This window comes from Patagioenas fasciata, chromosome 2, assembly GCF_037038585.1.
Source record: "Patagioenas fasciata isolate bPatFas1 chromosome 2, bPatFas1.hap1, whole genome shotgun sequence".
Classification (NCBI taxonomy): domain Eukaryota; kingdom Metazoa; phylum Chordata; class Aves; order Columbiformes; family Columbidae; genus Patagioenas; species Patagioenas fasciata.
In genome coordinates this window covers 64,313,785-64,327,794 of record NC_092521.1, presented here as the reverse complement: position 1 = coordinate 64,327,794, position 14,010 = coordinate 64,313,785, and the positions used below count along the sequence as shown (strand labels likewise).

At 44.4% G+C, this 14,010-nt stretch overlaps 1 protein-coding gene across 6 annotated transcripts in view; it reads right to left on the bottom strand.

Annotated features, from left to right (window-relative positions):
- Positions 1-4,008: 4,008 nt before the first annotated feature.
- Positions 4,009-14,010, bottom strand: part of CARMIL1 (capping protein regulator and myosin 1 linker 1) — a 195,907-nt gene continuing 185,905 nt past the window's right edge. For 4 of the 6 annotated variants that reach the window (XM_065830885.2, XM_065830886.2, XM_071804322.1 and 1 more), the window contains 3 exons: positions 11,422-11,556; positions 8,504-8,650; positions 4,009-5,056 (listed from right to left, as the gene is read on the bottom strand). In XM_065830885.2, coding sequence (XP_065686957.1) covers positions 4,920-5,056; positions 8,504-8,650; positions 11,422-11,556 — 419 coding nt within the window. In that variant the 3' untranslated portion in view covers positions 4,009-4,919. The remainder of the gene's footprint in view (positions 5,057-8,503; positions 8,651-11,421; positions 11,557-14,010) is intronic. The other 2 variants (XM_065830887.2, XM_065830888.2) reach the window with 1 other exon arrangement.

Genomic DNA, 14,010 nt, shown 5'->3' with positions numbered 1-14,010 from the left:
TGTTCCAATGCCTGGTAACCCTTTCCATGAAGAAGATTTTCCTAATATCCAACCTGAACCTTCCTTGGTGCAACTTGAGGCCATTTCCTCTTGTCCTATCACTTGTTACTTGGGAGGGTGTTACCAACCCCCTCCACACTACAACCTCCTTTCAGGTAGTTGTAGACAGGGATAAGGTATCCCCTCAGCCTCCTTTTCTCCAGGCTGAAACAGCCCCAGTTCCCTCAGCCGCTCCTCATCAGACTTGTGCTCCAGGCCCCTCACCAGCTTCGTTGCCCTTCTCTGAACATGCTCCATCACCCATGCAACTGGGGTTTGTCACCTCCTACATTTGAAGGAAACAGAAGGTCATTGCCCTGTGTTTATGTAGCGATTTTCATCCTCGTTTACAGACTTTCTTAGCATGGGGAAAGACTGCTATGCTTTCCAGGCCTGATCAGCACAAGTCTGGCATTAAATGATCATCTCTGGTACTCACCTCTGCTGTATTTGTTAGCAAGCTTCTGGGCTGCAGCTTCAGGAGAAGCAAGGAACAGTGTCGCTACCTCCCCCAACTTCAGCACAAGCAGAATAATCCTGAAAAGTGGAATTTGGGTGCAGCACACCCCAGCATTAACATCGCTGGGCATGGGGAAAGCAGCACGGCTCTCTCCTGACCGCAAGAAAGCAGTGTTTCAAATGGGAGCAGAGCTTTCTGCTATCTTCCTAGAAAATGTTTCTGAGTGTTTTTTTTTCTACACAACAGGAGAGAGGAACGATCTCCACATTAATCAATTAACAAGCAGTGGCAGCAAGAGTTTGCGCTGATGGCAGCTTTCACTTAAGAGCAGTGGGTCCTGCAGATTTGTGACTAATGGGCCATATTAATTCCCAAATTATCTCAGCCCGGCTGGATGGCTCTGGTGGAGGGGGAGGATTTAAAACAATTGTTGTTTCCATCTTAGGAAGCAGCTATTTACTGTTGTTACTGCACATCGGGGAATACTTTAAAATGCTCAAAATCTATCAGCCAGATTTTAACCTCCTTTAATAGGGAGTGGGAAATAGGTCCTGAAGTTGTGGTGTAGAGCTGTCTGAGGTCATGCTGGAGCCGGGCAGACAGCCACAGCCCTTGTCGAGCATGTCGCAGATGGGGAGGTACCCCCGCTCTAGGGAGACCTTACTGGTGCCTTTCAGCACTTAGAAGGGGCCCATAAGAAAAACAGGGACAGATTTTTTTAGCAGGACATGTTGCAATAGGACTAGGGGTAATGGTTTTAAACTAAAAGAGGGGAGATTCGGGCTAGACACGAGGAAATAATTTTTTACAATGAGGGTGGTAAAGCACTAGCCCAGGTTGCCCAGAGAGGTGGTAGATGCCCCATGCCTGGAGACATTTCAGGCCAGGCTGGATGGGGCTCTGAGCAACCTGATCTAGTTGAAGATGTCCCTGCTTGTGGAAGGAGGTTGGAATAGATGACCTTTGAAGGTCCCTTCCAACCCAAACTGTTCCATGATTCTATGATCATGGGTGAAATTCTTCAATGGCAAAACCTGAAAAGCAGATTTACGAGCAGAAAAGGCCAGGGTAGCTCCCTCTGAGAGCCTCTCACCCCTTTTTCCCAAGGCCAGATCAGGTAGGTATGGATCTGACCAGAGCAGCTGGTGCTAGGACCCCTTCTAGGGGAGCACTTCTAACCAGGTGACCAGGGCTGCTGGGCCTTTTGCTCCAATTTAGTCATACAGCAGATGTGCCTATGTCCAGGGAAGGATGCAGAGGCCCTCGCTGTCACCTCAGATGCTGCCACCCACTCCCTGTCACCTCCAAAACCAGCATATGCAGCCTGCAGTTGTTGTCTTGCCAGAGACCAGCCACAGTCCAGGAGCCAAGCCATCATTTCAGCTGTAATCCCGGTTGGACACTGCGAGCTCTTTCTGAGCAACCAGGTCACGCAGCACAGTGTTGGGGAGATTCCCTCAACTGCAAGAGGAAGGCCATGGTGTGCCTGGGAGAAGGCTGCCTCTCCTCCCGTGCCAGCCTCTGCTCCCACCACTGCTGTCATGGCTGGAGGTCCTCGGGCAGTACCTAGTGTGGGACTGGGAGGAACGCAGAGCATGAGTGGTACTCAAAAATGCCATGGATGTCCTGGGAGAACAAGTAACAGCACTTCTCTCCAGTGGTACCACTGCTCTCTCTGTTCAGCCTCCCAGGAGCTTCAGGGATGTCTGCCATGGACATGCCACCAAAGCAGCTCAACATGGCTTCTGGGCTCTGTCCCTCACCTTCACCAGGCAGTACATGGCCCAGGACAGACAGGGATCGCAGATCACCCACAGGGCGGCTCAGCCTCAGGGAGCCAACAAGAGAAATGAACAGGATTGTTCCCCCAGCTCCCTGTCTGCTTCAGGAGACCTGCAGCTCATGGAAAGGCAACATCTCCCCTCCCATCCGGCACTGTGACTCCCCAAACCTCCTAACCAGCGTGGCTTGGCACCAGGCTACGCTGGTTGTTATGTCCCTAAAACACACACAGCACCTACCTGAGGCCTCTACAGGCTCAAGATACTAAAAATAAGTCAGCATTTCCTAACTGTAGAAGAGGTACAATAGGGGTGATCTGGACACAATATAAATTCTCTGCAATCAGGATGATGGTGCTGGGCTCACCATGCACATAGCAAAGAAATGAAAATTATCCCTCCTGCTCACCCTTGAAACCACACAAAACAACCCCCAGGTCTCTATGCTAGTGCTCCCCTAAAGTCCTTTCTCCACCACTCAGCCTGCCTGCAACACACTGAGTGCTGGGATGAGGACTGGAAAGGCTTTCCATCAGCAATAAGGAAAGCATCGCTGTCTAATGAGATCTGTATACACCAGCAGACAAGTATCACAGTACTACAGCTTTTCTTTGTTTTGGGTTTATCAGGGCAAACACAGACTTTCTCTACAGCATTTCAGATATCCCTGTCTTTGGCGTACTGATGCCAGGGTGACAGACACACGCTGTTGCTTTGCGTTCTCACAGCAGGACCAGTGCAATACCTCGAGTGGCTGGTGAGGAGGACATCAAGCCCAAATAAGAGAAATTCTGAGCAGCTTAAAGTCAGAGTCTATTTGTTTAAATTAATACTACAAACCTTGCTGTTCATCGTCTTACATTCACAAAGACAACAAATCAGGCAACCTTAGTTGCATACTTACACTTCTCACATAGTTATCTTTTCCATGTCATATGGGAATGAAAATTGCAGCAGACTATTTATGACTGGATTATTTTTCTTTTCCAATACAAGTATCTTCAGTTTTCCTTTGCCATTTGTCTTTTTTTCTCAGTGATGCTCAGTAAATCGAGAATACATGTATGTGAAAATAAAGAATTTTCTCTTAATAATTATAGATTAAGTGCAGAATTTCAAGAGAGCGCAACCCTCGTGGTGCTTTGGTATGAATCCCCAGCCTTCAGGATCTTTTTTTTCCCCACTGCCTTGTACCTTACTTATGAGATTTAAACCTCTACACAGTGTTTCTAAGAGGTTCTGGTATAAATGACCACTGTTTTGATATAGCAGCCCTTCATACTGCAATAGAAGTGGCAGTAATGAGCCTGTGCACAGGGATGAGATGGAAGATCACTTGTCAGATGGGTATCTGAGCATTTCTACCCAGGCAAGAATCACAGCAAGGTCAGGGCAATTGCTCTTGGGACAAAGTCACCAAAACAATTTTGTTCTGTTCTATGGAACCAAAATAGAGACTTTAGATATAGCAGGTGTTCCCAGCACACATGAAGGCTGCTTTGCTGAAGAGCCCAAGGGAGATGAACAAAGAGATCTTAAGGGGTTGAGCACAGAGATCTTATTTCAGTAGTTTTACCAAGATGATGGGTATGTGTCCCCTTCAGCAGGAACAGGTATTTTACCAGAAGCAGTTTTGTCTTAACTACATGCTTTGTCAACCTGATACGACACCATCATTCAAAGAGCAGAAACCATCAGAGCAAAAATAGCACAGTAAAAAACAAAGACTTATATTTCAGTTGTAAAATTACTTTTATTGTTACAAATATACATATGAATAAAATCCCTTCAACCTGTAATGTAAGTGGGCAGCTGTGAAATTTGCACCCCCTCCCCCGAAAGCTGAAATGTTTTTACAGATGTCAAACTATTTTTCTTGTAGAATTACACAATGAAAGGAAGCTAATATGCAGACAGAACTGAGGAAGGCCTCTAGAAAACACCAATATTAATAAAATTTCAATTGCCCTCATTCCAATCAACTATATACATTAATATATGAATGTGGAAGCATACCATGATTATAGGTCAACCAAATCCTTCTCTGTTGTGCTTTTTGATGGTACACAAATGTAAGCGTTGCAGCTTTATGTACAGTACAAGAACAGGAAGAAAGAAGCTCCCTATGGGAGAATGTAAAAACCATACCCAAGCATTTAATATATATAATCTATACAAATTATTTTATTAGTGTGCTCTTTTAATATAATTACAATGTGCAATTGCATACTGCAAGAATATATTTATAGGGAAGTCACGTGCAGATTTGACACATTTACATTCAGCAGTACAACACATTACCTGCTGTACAGTGTATTAGTATGAGACAGTGTCCAGTTAATTTGCTTTGCTTTCTAAATGCCCTAACGCAGGGCACTCTTTGTAGCTGCTTCAGAGAAATTCAAGTAGAATACATGAAAGAATGGCTGCATGTAAAGAGGAGCATCTGTATTGTACACAACAGAAATTATTGACCAAATCAATGCCAAGTGAGTGTACTGTAAATCATGATCGGAAGATCAGGTTTTCTGCATGGAAATGTACCTGTGGTGAAAGAGCAGCTGGCTAGAAAGGCTGTTGATCGCTGTACCCTGATTGTTATAAAAAGCTCTGGCGCTATGAAGCACTTGTACTGATTTCTAAACAAAAATAAAATCTTTATCTGCTTCTTCGCCAGAGTCACTGGACTTGCTTCCCTGATGGCCATCTTTACTCAAGGATCTCTGCTTCAGTTCCTGAAACTCATGGGACTGCTGCCCAGGGCTTCTTTTCGCAGCTGTGTAAAACAGAAATAAGTCTTACTAATGATTGAAGAAGAGAGAGAAAGAAAAATAATAATCAAAAAAAGTTATTAATGCACACAGGACCTGCTCCTCTCCCACTGAATTCATTTGCACTAGTGGGAGGAGCACACATCCATTAATTCTTCAATCTGGGGAAGGGAAGGGAAGGGAAGGGAAGGGAAGGGAAGGGAAGGGAAGGGAAGGGAAGGGAAGGGAAGGGAAGGGAAGGGAAGGGAAGGGAAGGGAAGGGAAGGGAAGGGAAGGGAAGGGAAGGGAAGGGAAGGGAAGGGAAGGGAAGGGAAGGGAAGGGAAGGGAAGGGAAGGGAAGGGAATGAAGTCTCACACAATGCACTCCTGACAGCTCAGGTGGACATCCTTGCTGGGCACCCCTCAGACCTGTGGTGCACATCCCGGGTAGGCCTGTCTCCCTAGCAGGACACATCCACCTTCTCCCTTTTGACTCAGCAGCCTTCATCAGGTCAGACATTCACCCTGGCATTGACGCTACCTGAACTGCTGCTCCCTGCAGCCCCAGCACTGCCACGTCCTGATGCCCCCCCGCTTCCTCATGTGGGAGACACCCACACCTTTGAGCCCAACCTGCATTTCTTCCAGCTGAGACTACAGCTCTGCACCTCACCTGCATTTGGTGGCAGAGAAAGCAGGAGGACATATCCACTTCCCATGATCTAAATGCAAACAGTACCCATTTTGCTTGCCCAGCACTCTAAAATCTCGGTGAGGCCTAAACTTGATAAGTTTTGAAATAAAATGGAAAGAAGGTTGTAAAACCTTGTTAGGATTTCTGATCTAATCAGTGCTCTAAAATCGCTATGGTAACGAGAGAGTTATTATACACATCGCGAGCTGTGACGTTCCACAAGGACTGATAGCTTTAGAAATCTCCTACTTCCAATTAAAATGAATCTTTAAACGCATAGTGGCCCTTAAATGTGATTTCATTGCGAGTCACCTCACTTCACCCCCACAAAATTAAGCATTACAGTTATGAGACCTTATTTGCTTCACCATTTCAGATAAGGACATCTGGTTTTGTTTGGCACTGATCCTTGTGCCTGTTCACATCTATACACACCTCTCTTAACAAGGCAGCAGTGGTGGCCAAAGCATCACTGCTACTTCCCTGTCTATCACCCACCTGCAGCCTCACTGCTGCAGGTCAAGAGGATGGGACCAGACTCCTTTCAGTGGTGCCCAGCGATAGGATGAGGGGCAACGGGCATAGACTGAAGGTTTAATCTGGATATGAGGAGAAACTCATTTACTCTGAGGGTGCCAGAGCACTGGAACAGGCTGCCCAGAGAGGCTGTGGAGTCTCCTTCACTGGAGACATTCAAACCCACCTGGACACATTCCTGTGAGATCTGCTCTGGGTGAACCTGCTTTAGCAAGTGGGTTGGACTAGATGATCTCCAGAGGTCCCTTCCAACCCCAACCATTCTCCATGTATCCAGGGCCTAGCTCCAGCTGCAGCAGGGTCAAACACGGAGCTGTCACTGACACATGGCCATGGCCACTTCAAATCGTGTCAGGCTGTCAGGGTTTACCAGGAATGCAGAAAATGCAGAGGAATCCCATGGGAGTCAACACTGCCGAGCTGCTGGGGCAGCCCCAGCATGGATGCTCCCTGTATCCCTGGGGATACAATGCGTTCTGCATCCAGAGGGGCCAACACAACACCCCTGGCAGCACCAACATGTGGCAACAGGCCGTGAGAGACAGGACAGGAAGCTCTGGCCCATTTTCATTTGGCACAGACATTGTCCAGTTCTGGTTCTCTGCCATGACAAAAGCAGAATGGATGCATCCAGCGTGCGTCTTGAGAAGAACCACCTCCACACACGTGGCACATTTGCTGCCCAAATAGTTCTCCTGAGTCCAAACTACCTGCTTCCTTATTTGTGTTAGCCAAAACGTGGGAGGAAATGAGAGTCAGCAGCTACATGCTCACTGCATTCTTATGCCAGCTTTGCAAGTTGGGAAAGAAGAGGAAATGATTTTGAGGAAGGTTTTTAAAGCTACTGAATGGAATTGGACAGGATTAAGATACCCAAATCCTGTAAAACAAAATTTAGGCATTTCCACGTTCCCAAACACCAGTGCTTTTAAAAGAAATAGGTGCCTGGAAATTTTTGAGTTGCTCTTGATACTTGTACCTGCTAGTAATTACATGGCCTTTCTTTGAGTCTCCATCCACTCTCCAGACTAAACCCAGAACACACCCTGTGGCAGCCACTTTAGTTTATTGCCTGATAAATCAAGACAGGTGGTTTCCCCCCAAAATGCCTGAAAAATATATCAGGTATTTAAATCCACACAGTGCAAGCAGGGCTTCTGCCACAAGAGCTTGTCCTTGTGCCAGTGAAACCACACAGAAGCTGATCTGTGTAGATTTGTGGCAGGATCTCAGCTTTTGAAAGTTACTTATTCAGAGAGATATCATAGCAGGAACTAAAATATAATAATTTTATCATAATTGGGAGGAGAGATTCCAAGTTTGGGTGGGCTACGTTTGATTCTGCAATATGAAATCAGTTCATACATTTTGGGTGGAGGATGTTACAAAAGGGATACATGATGCCTTATAAACAGAAAAATTGTGGGTAAATGTAGTTGCATAAGATGTTCAAATACCTCAATAAAATATGTCAGAAAAAAAAATGAATCATTGTTTAAACAAATCAGTTAAGAGGTAAAAAAAAAAGCAGGTAAACACGTACCATTTGAGAACAGGAGCTTTTATATTTTAAAAACACACAGATCAACCCAACATTTTTACAGCCTACTGAATAAGTTCACTGTAAGTCAAAGCTGTTCTTCAGGAAGCACGGCTTAACCAGGCAGCCCAGCGCTGGGTTTGGCTTCTTTTGATTTTTTTTTTTGTTTATGCAGCTGAGAAGCAAAGTACAATGTCAAAACAAGCTGATTTGCCCAGTTCTCAAATGGTTTTGTGAGTGATGTACTGAAACTGGCACTAACAATATTCAGGCTGAAATGTATTTTGAAATACTTCACTGCACGCATCTTAAGAAGGAAAGGTGTGTAAGCTCACCAAGCAGTGGAGAATCTACCTGCAGCTTAGTGACAGGGCAGTGTGCCGTCATCGCTGCCACCAGCAGTCACAGTGTGTGACAACCCCTCTTCTGCAGAGAGGCTGCCGGTGCTGCCTGGTAACAACCCGCCACCGGTGCTGCCACAAAGGAAAAATGCACACCTATTTCTTATCTGGAAATTTTTTCATGCCATGTATTTCCCATGGGGACAGAAAGATGCTTAGCATCCTGTGAGATATCTTCACCTTTCTCATAATCCAATGCCAAACCCACACCCTTTTGTGGGTTCTTCGCTATTGCAGTTTCTTAACGATTGTTAGTGCCAGTTATCAAGCAGTGCCTTGATGAAAAACGAAAACTTCTAACCAGAAGTGGGCTGTGCCTTGCTCTGCCCAAGCACATGAGCTTCCTCTTCTGCACTGGTAGAATACTGCCCCGACGTGGTTTTCATGCTGCCAGATGCCTTGGCACAGTCATGAGCTGCATCTCTTTTTTGACAATCTCCAGCTTGCTCTAGCAGGGAAAAGGATTAATTTATATCCCTAAGCTGTTCTGTAGGCCCATGTATGGTAAGTAACATAAATAATTTCACTTATCCATCCCATCTAATCAATTGTTCAAAGAGTTGTAATCAATACGCCAGGTGCTTGCTTAAATTTAGTCCAGATATTTGCAAGTGTTGGTAACTGCAGCCTGATCTTACAGGTATGCTGTGTAGAGAGGTGTCTTTTGAGATTGTCCCACAAAGTACAGTTAAACTCATTAACACAAAGCAATTTTATAATCAACTATCATCTAATTTGCAGCTTTCCTTCACAGGAGATATAATTTTGTTTACTAACTTAGGCAGATTTGCAGCGATTTACCAGTTGCAGAAACAAATGGAGCAAGCTAGCCTGAAAGGCAGCAGAAAGCAAAGAGGAATGATTGAATGAGGAAGTACAACAGTAACCAAGTAAAATGTGAAAAAAAGGAAAAACAAATAAAAGAAACTGAATTTACATTTTCCAAAACAATTTTATGCAAAGCACAGCAGTTCTGTAAGGACCTGGAAACTCAATTGTAGCCATTCTAAAATACAGGGTGTGTTAAAAAGATGGACCCAATTTGAAACTCTTACCACTTGAAACTGGTCTATCTTTTTGAAACCCTGTAGTACTGATAAAATTTGTACAGTGCAGTGTAGTGGCAACTAGAAAACCCTGTGTTTGGCCAAGTCATCTGTGGAGGTCTAAGGGAACAAGGAGTGAGGAAAGCACATGTCTGCCTCCTCTTGTGTAAAGATTTCCAAACAGCAAATACATTTTAAAAATGAAGCAATTGTCCCACTTCTCGTGTGACAACCATAAACTGCAAAATCATGTCAAATCTCTGTTGTGTCAGAGATTGCTGTAACACTAAAGGACTGTCGTTATCATTCCATATTGCCTGCTTCTCCAGTATGTCCGCTCTCAGGGGAGGAGGTGGGAAAGCATAGAGCACAGAAATGGTCAGGTTAACCTTACATTAAAATATACCTGTAACAAGCCTTATTGTGTTGTGTTTCTTTAGTTATGAAGTAACAAGTTCTCTCTCACAGTTTGGTGAACAGCTGGTGAGAAAACAAGGACTCAAACAGCTGGGAGAGTCTGCTGTGGCAAGAGCCTTTGACCACAACCATTCTCAACATGGTGGCACCAGCACAGCGAGCTTGATCCCTAAGATGTAGTCCAGTTTACCTGTCTCAACACAGGCTCTGATGGGATTAAAGGCAAGAGAATAATCAGGCTATATTCTGCCTTAGAATCATAGAATAGTTTGGGTTGGAAGTGACCTCCAAAGGTCTAGTCCAACCCCCCTGTAATGAGCACGGACATCGTAAAAAAAAATCTTCAAAATAATAAAAAAAAAAATAAGGCTGCCTTGCAGCCCCCATAAGGCCACAGCCACCAGGAGCCACAGACTGTGGCAGTTTTTGGCAACATGGAGCACCTGAACTCTCAGCCCTTTCCAGTCAGAGGAGAGGTCCTTGGGTATGTTGTATGTTCTGCTGGCTCTACATAATTCAGTGAGATTGTGGTGGTTCTGCTGGGCTACCTTTATGGAACAAGAGCAGCCCAACAGCGCCATGCAGGTGGTTGAAGCAAGAGTTGAAACCTACAAACACCCCACGTGTTGATGTGCAGTCAGTAAACGGCAGCCACCACAGCAACTGTTTTCCAAGCAGAGTAACACTCAGACTGTGAGGTAAGATGTTTCTTAAAGCAAACCATAGTTTTAGGGGAGAAAGGGAGAATCTTCTAAAAATATACCTCTGGACCATCTGGCTTTGGGGATGGCTTTGCCCCTTCTCTCACCTAGAGGGTAACCATGGCCTCTGTGGGCAGCAAAACTGCTCCATCTTCACAACCGCTCCATCTTCACAGCCCAGCGTTACCTGCCTTGATTTGTCTGCCCTCACCCTGCAGTTTGAAAAACTGCTGGTAGAGTGTGAAAGGGCACTCCTGTGTCTCACAGCTTAAGTGATGGGAATCACCTCGGAGGTCTTTCTCAAGGAGGGTCCCAGGAAGAAAGAGGTCTCACTCACAGATTTCAAACGTTGCCATTTGTGCCAGCTAACGCCATGCTGAGCAACATTTCTGTGACTTCTCCACGTATTCTATGCTATCAGAGGAAGCCTTAGCTTGTCTAAGAGCCAACTACAGGCAAGGAAATGCATCAGCAGAAGTAGAAATCCAGTGCACAGGTGAAAAGCAGCAAAGATAAGGCAGCAGCCTACTGTTGTGCATAGAAGGTACCAAGCCCTGCCCTGGCACAAACATTGCCCAAGGAGGAGAAGGACGAGGGGAACTCAGTCACATGCAGTGACCCCACAGAAAGGAGAAGTACAAACAAAGCAACAGGCTGACCGCAAGGAAAAAAGTCCTGGCTGCTCCCCTGGAACCGGAACCGTGATGAACCTCAGAGCTGCGTTTCGCATTACTGTGTGTGACCAATAGCAATCCGCATCTGGATTCAGACCAAACTGAATCACAATATACACAAGAGTCCCTTAATTGTTCAGTTACGTTATTAATACCAAGGGAGTCATCTTTCACTTGGTTTGATCAAAGGAATAAAATATAGGCCAACAACCCATGCGTGGAGGAGATGAGGAAAAGGTGACCAGATACACTTCCCTTGCTTTTTGTCCTCCAAATGAATAACCCTTCCCATCCAAGCGAAAACAAACCAGGGGACAATGACACATTGAATTCTAGTAGAAGACAAGCACACTGGAACAACACTTAGACCAACACTCCTACCTTCTTGAGAAAATGATCTGACTGTGGGGCTGCTCTGACCATCCTTTTCTTTATCAGAAGGAACTTTCTTCAGCGCAGGTGGAAGCAGGGCAACTTTTGGGGAACTGGGGCCAGAGGGAGACTCCGGAGCATCCTCTGTGGAGTACCATGAACAAAAGAGTGAGAAGTTGCAGCCGCACTGTAGTTCACAAAATGGTGCTGTTATGATGGGCCAAACCTCAACACAATACACAAACAAGAAACAGCTAGAATCTGTCAGAAAAATAAGGATTCGGGAATTTACATTATGACAAGAGAACGCGTGATGGCTCTCAGTCCAGGTGAAAGAATTTTAATAGTAAAAGCAAAGATCTCAATTTCAGCATTTTAATGTGTACTGCTATTGTAGCACAAACAGAAATCTGATGGGAGCAATTGAATTTCCTGCAAGACATAAGCATGCAATTTGTAAAGAACAGTTGAAAATTATTTTGGATGGATTTTTGGAAACATTAGTTCTATTTATATTTTTATTGTCCTGAAACATAATGAACTGATAAATTTAGATGTCCTGTTTCACAGTTAAAAGGCATAAAAGTGAACCAAGGAAACAAATTTCATAAACAGCCTACAGAACTCTGTACTTCCAGGAATAAATTACCGTTATATAACGTGATAGCGTCTGCAAAGATTTTCTAAGCAGAAAAAATACTGTCTTCTAAACTGTGAGGAAATCTGGAACTTAAATTCAAACCCATAGTTTAAACCACCTGGATATCTCGTTTCTCTAAAAAGCTGGATATGTGTTATGTACGGCAAGTTGACTACCATCTTTACAGACCTTACAAGAAGACCTTTTTGGTCTTGCACAAGACAGCAGGGAAGCACACCTACAATGGATTACTGAAATTGCTTGTATGTTTGCTTCCCGAGGAGTAAACAGTGGCATATGTACAACAGAGGAACTACGAAGATCCATTACTACTAGTAGAAGGAAAAAGGAACTTGGACTGTCACTTGTATGTGTATTTGTACAATGAGTTAATTCAGTTGCATACTGGAAATTTACAGAAATTTCTCTCACTGTCAAGGAGCCACCATGAAGGAGTCCATCTTTTTACTTTCAGCACAGGAAAGCGATGACCTTCCAAATGCAAGTCAACCTGAACAGATACACAGTTTTTGGACCTTATCCATGCTTTTGATGTGCCTGTGAGGCCCACTGCCTTGGGAAGCTCAAGTATCAAGACACAGAAGAGCAAAGCGCTTGGCAAACACAGCTATTTATTTCTGAACTAAAGCTGTTCTGAGCTTTATTGAGGAACTACTTTCAGTCTTCTGTAATTTGTGGAGATCCAATCTGTGTTCCTTTGACCTCAGATTACTTAGCAAAAATTTGCTATCATTAGCTTGGCCACACCGCTGGAAACAACAGAGAGAGCAAGAGCGTAAATACGATTATTGCTTGGCTGCTTCATCACGTCACCGGGGTATGCTTAGACAGCAGGTTGCTCCAAGTACTAGGATAGAAGTTAGACTGCAATAGAGATGGTGCTGCTTCTGCTGCCACCCAAGGAGCTGGTCTATTATGTACAAATATTAATTACTCCCTGTGTTAAACCCACAGTATGCTCTCTCTGCAGGAAATAGCAGCTGGCAGAAACAGACAGCTCAGGTCTTTCTGATACCTAAGACTTTGAGATAACACACTGCCTCCTGTTGTATTCATCTTTGTGAGCATCTTACACGGCACATCTCACTTTTATAAGCATTTATAAAATGGACAAGAATATAAATTTAAACCCATCTAAAACCAGAAGGTGATTCTGTATTTGAACACCACTCTGGAGTGCAGAGACTGAGTAATGTTCAGGTTACACACCAAGGGTGGGCAGGAGGCTGTGACATCCCTCTGCCTCCTCATCCTCACCAGGACTGACATCTTTCTAAGGTCAGCAGTGAGTATGGGAAAAGCCTAGAGGTCTGTGAGCTCTTACAGATGGCCAGGCTCACATTTTTTCAGTAATTCGCAATTAATAAGCTATATTTGCCATAGCTACTGGGGGAGTGAGTAATTAGCATTTCATTCCCCTCAACTGCATTGGCTGTACTTTGGGAAGAGAGAGTTGAGACACTGGCCTATTAAACAGCAGACAGACAAATGTATAGGACATCTGCTGAAATATTTCCCAATATTGGAAACCTTGAGATAATATCTGGGCAGGAGGTTAAGACAGAGCAGAAATTAACAGTCATTCAATGGGCAGTCTTGCAAGGTTATAAAAGCACAGTTACAATTATTTCCACTCAAAAGCAGTAAGGAAAGAAACAAAGGCAAAACAAGGAGAGAGAGACTGAGAGACAGTTGGTTTGTACAAGTTATTAACAGGCATTTGTTTGAGGGGCTAAGAGCAGCCTGCCAGAAAACCCCAAGGACTTTAGTATTTAGAGCCAGGTGTTTAGGAAAAAACACAGTTATCTTTGTCAGTGCTATTACAACAGGCCTTTGGTGCTGAAGTAGCTTTCTATGCTCACCTCTTAGTGAAAGTGGCCTAACTCAAAACAGCTCTGGACCTGCTGCTATTGCTTCTCCTCAGGCTTTAGATTAAA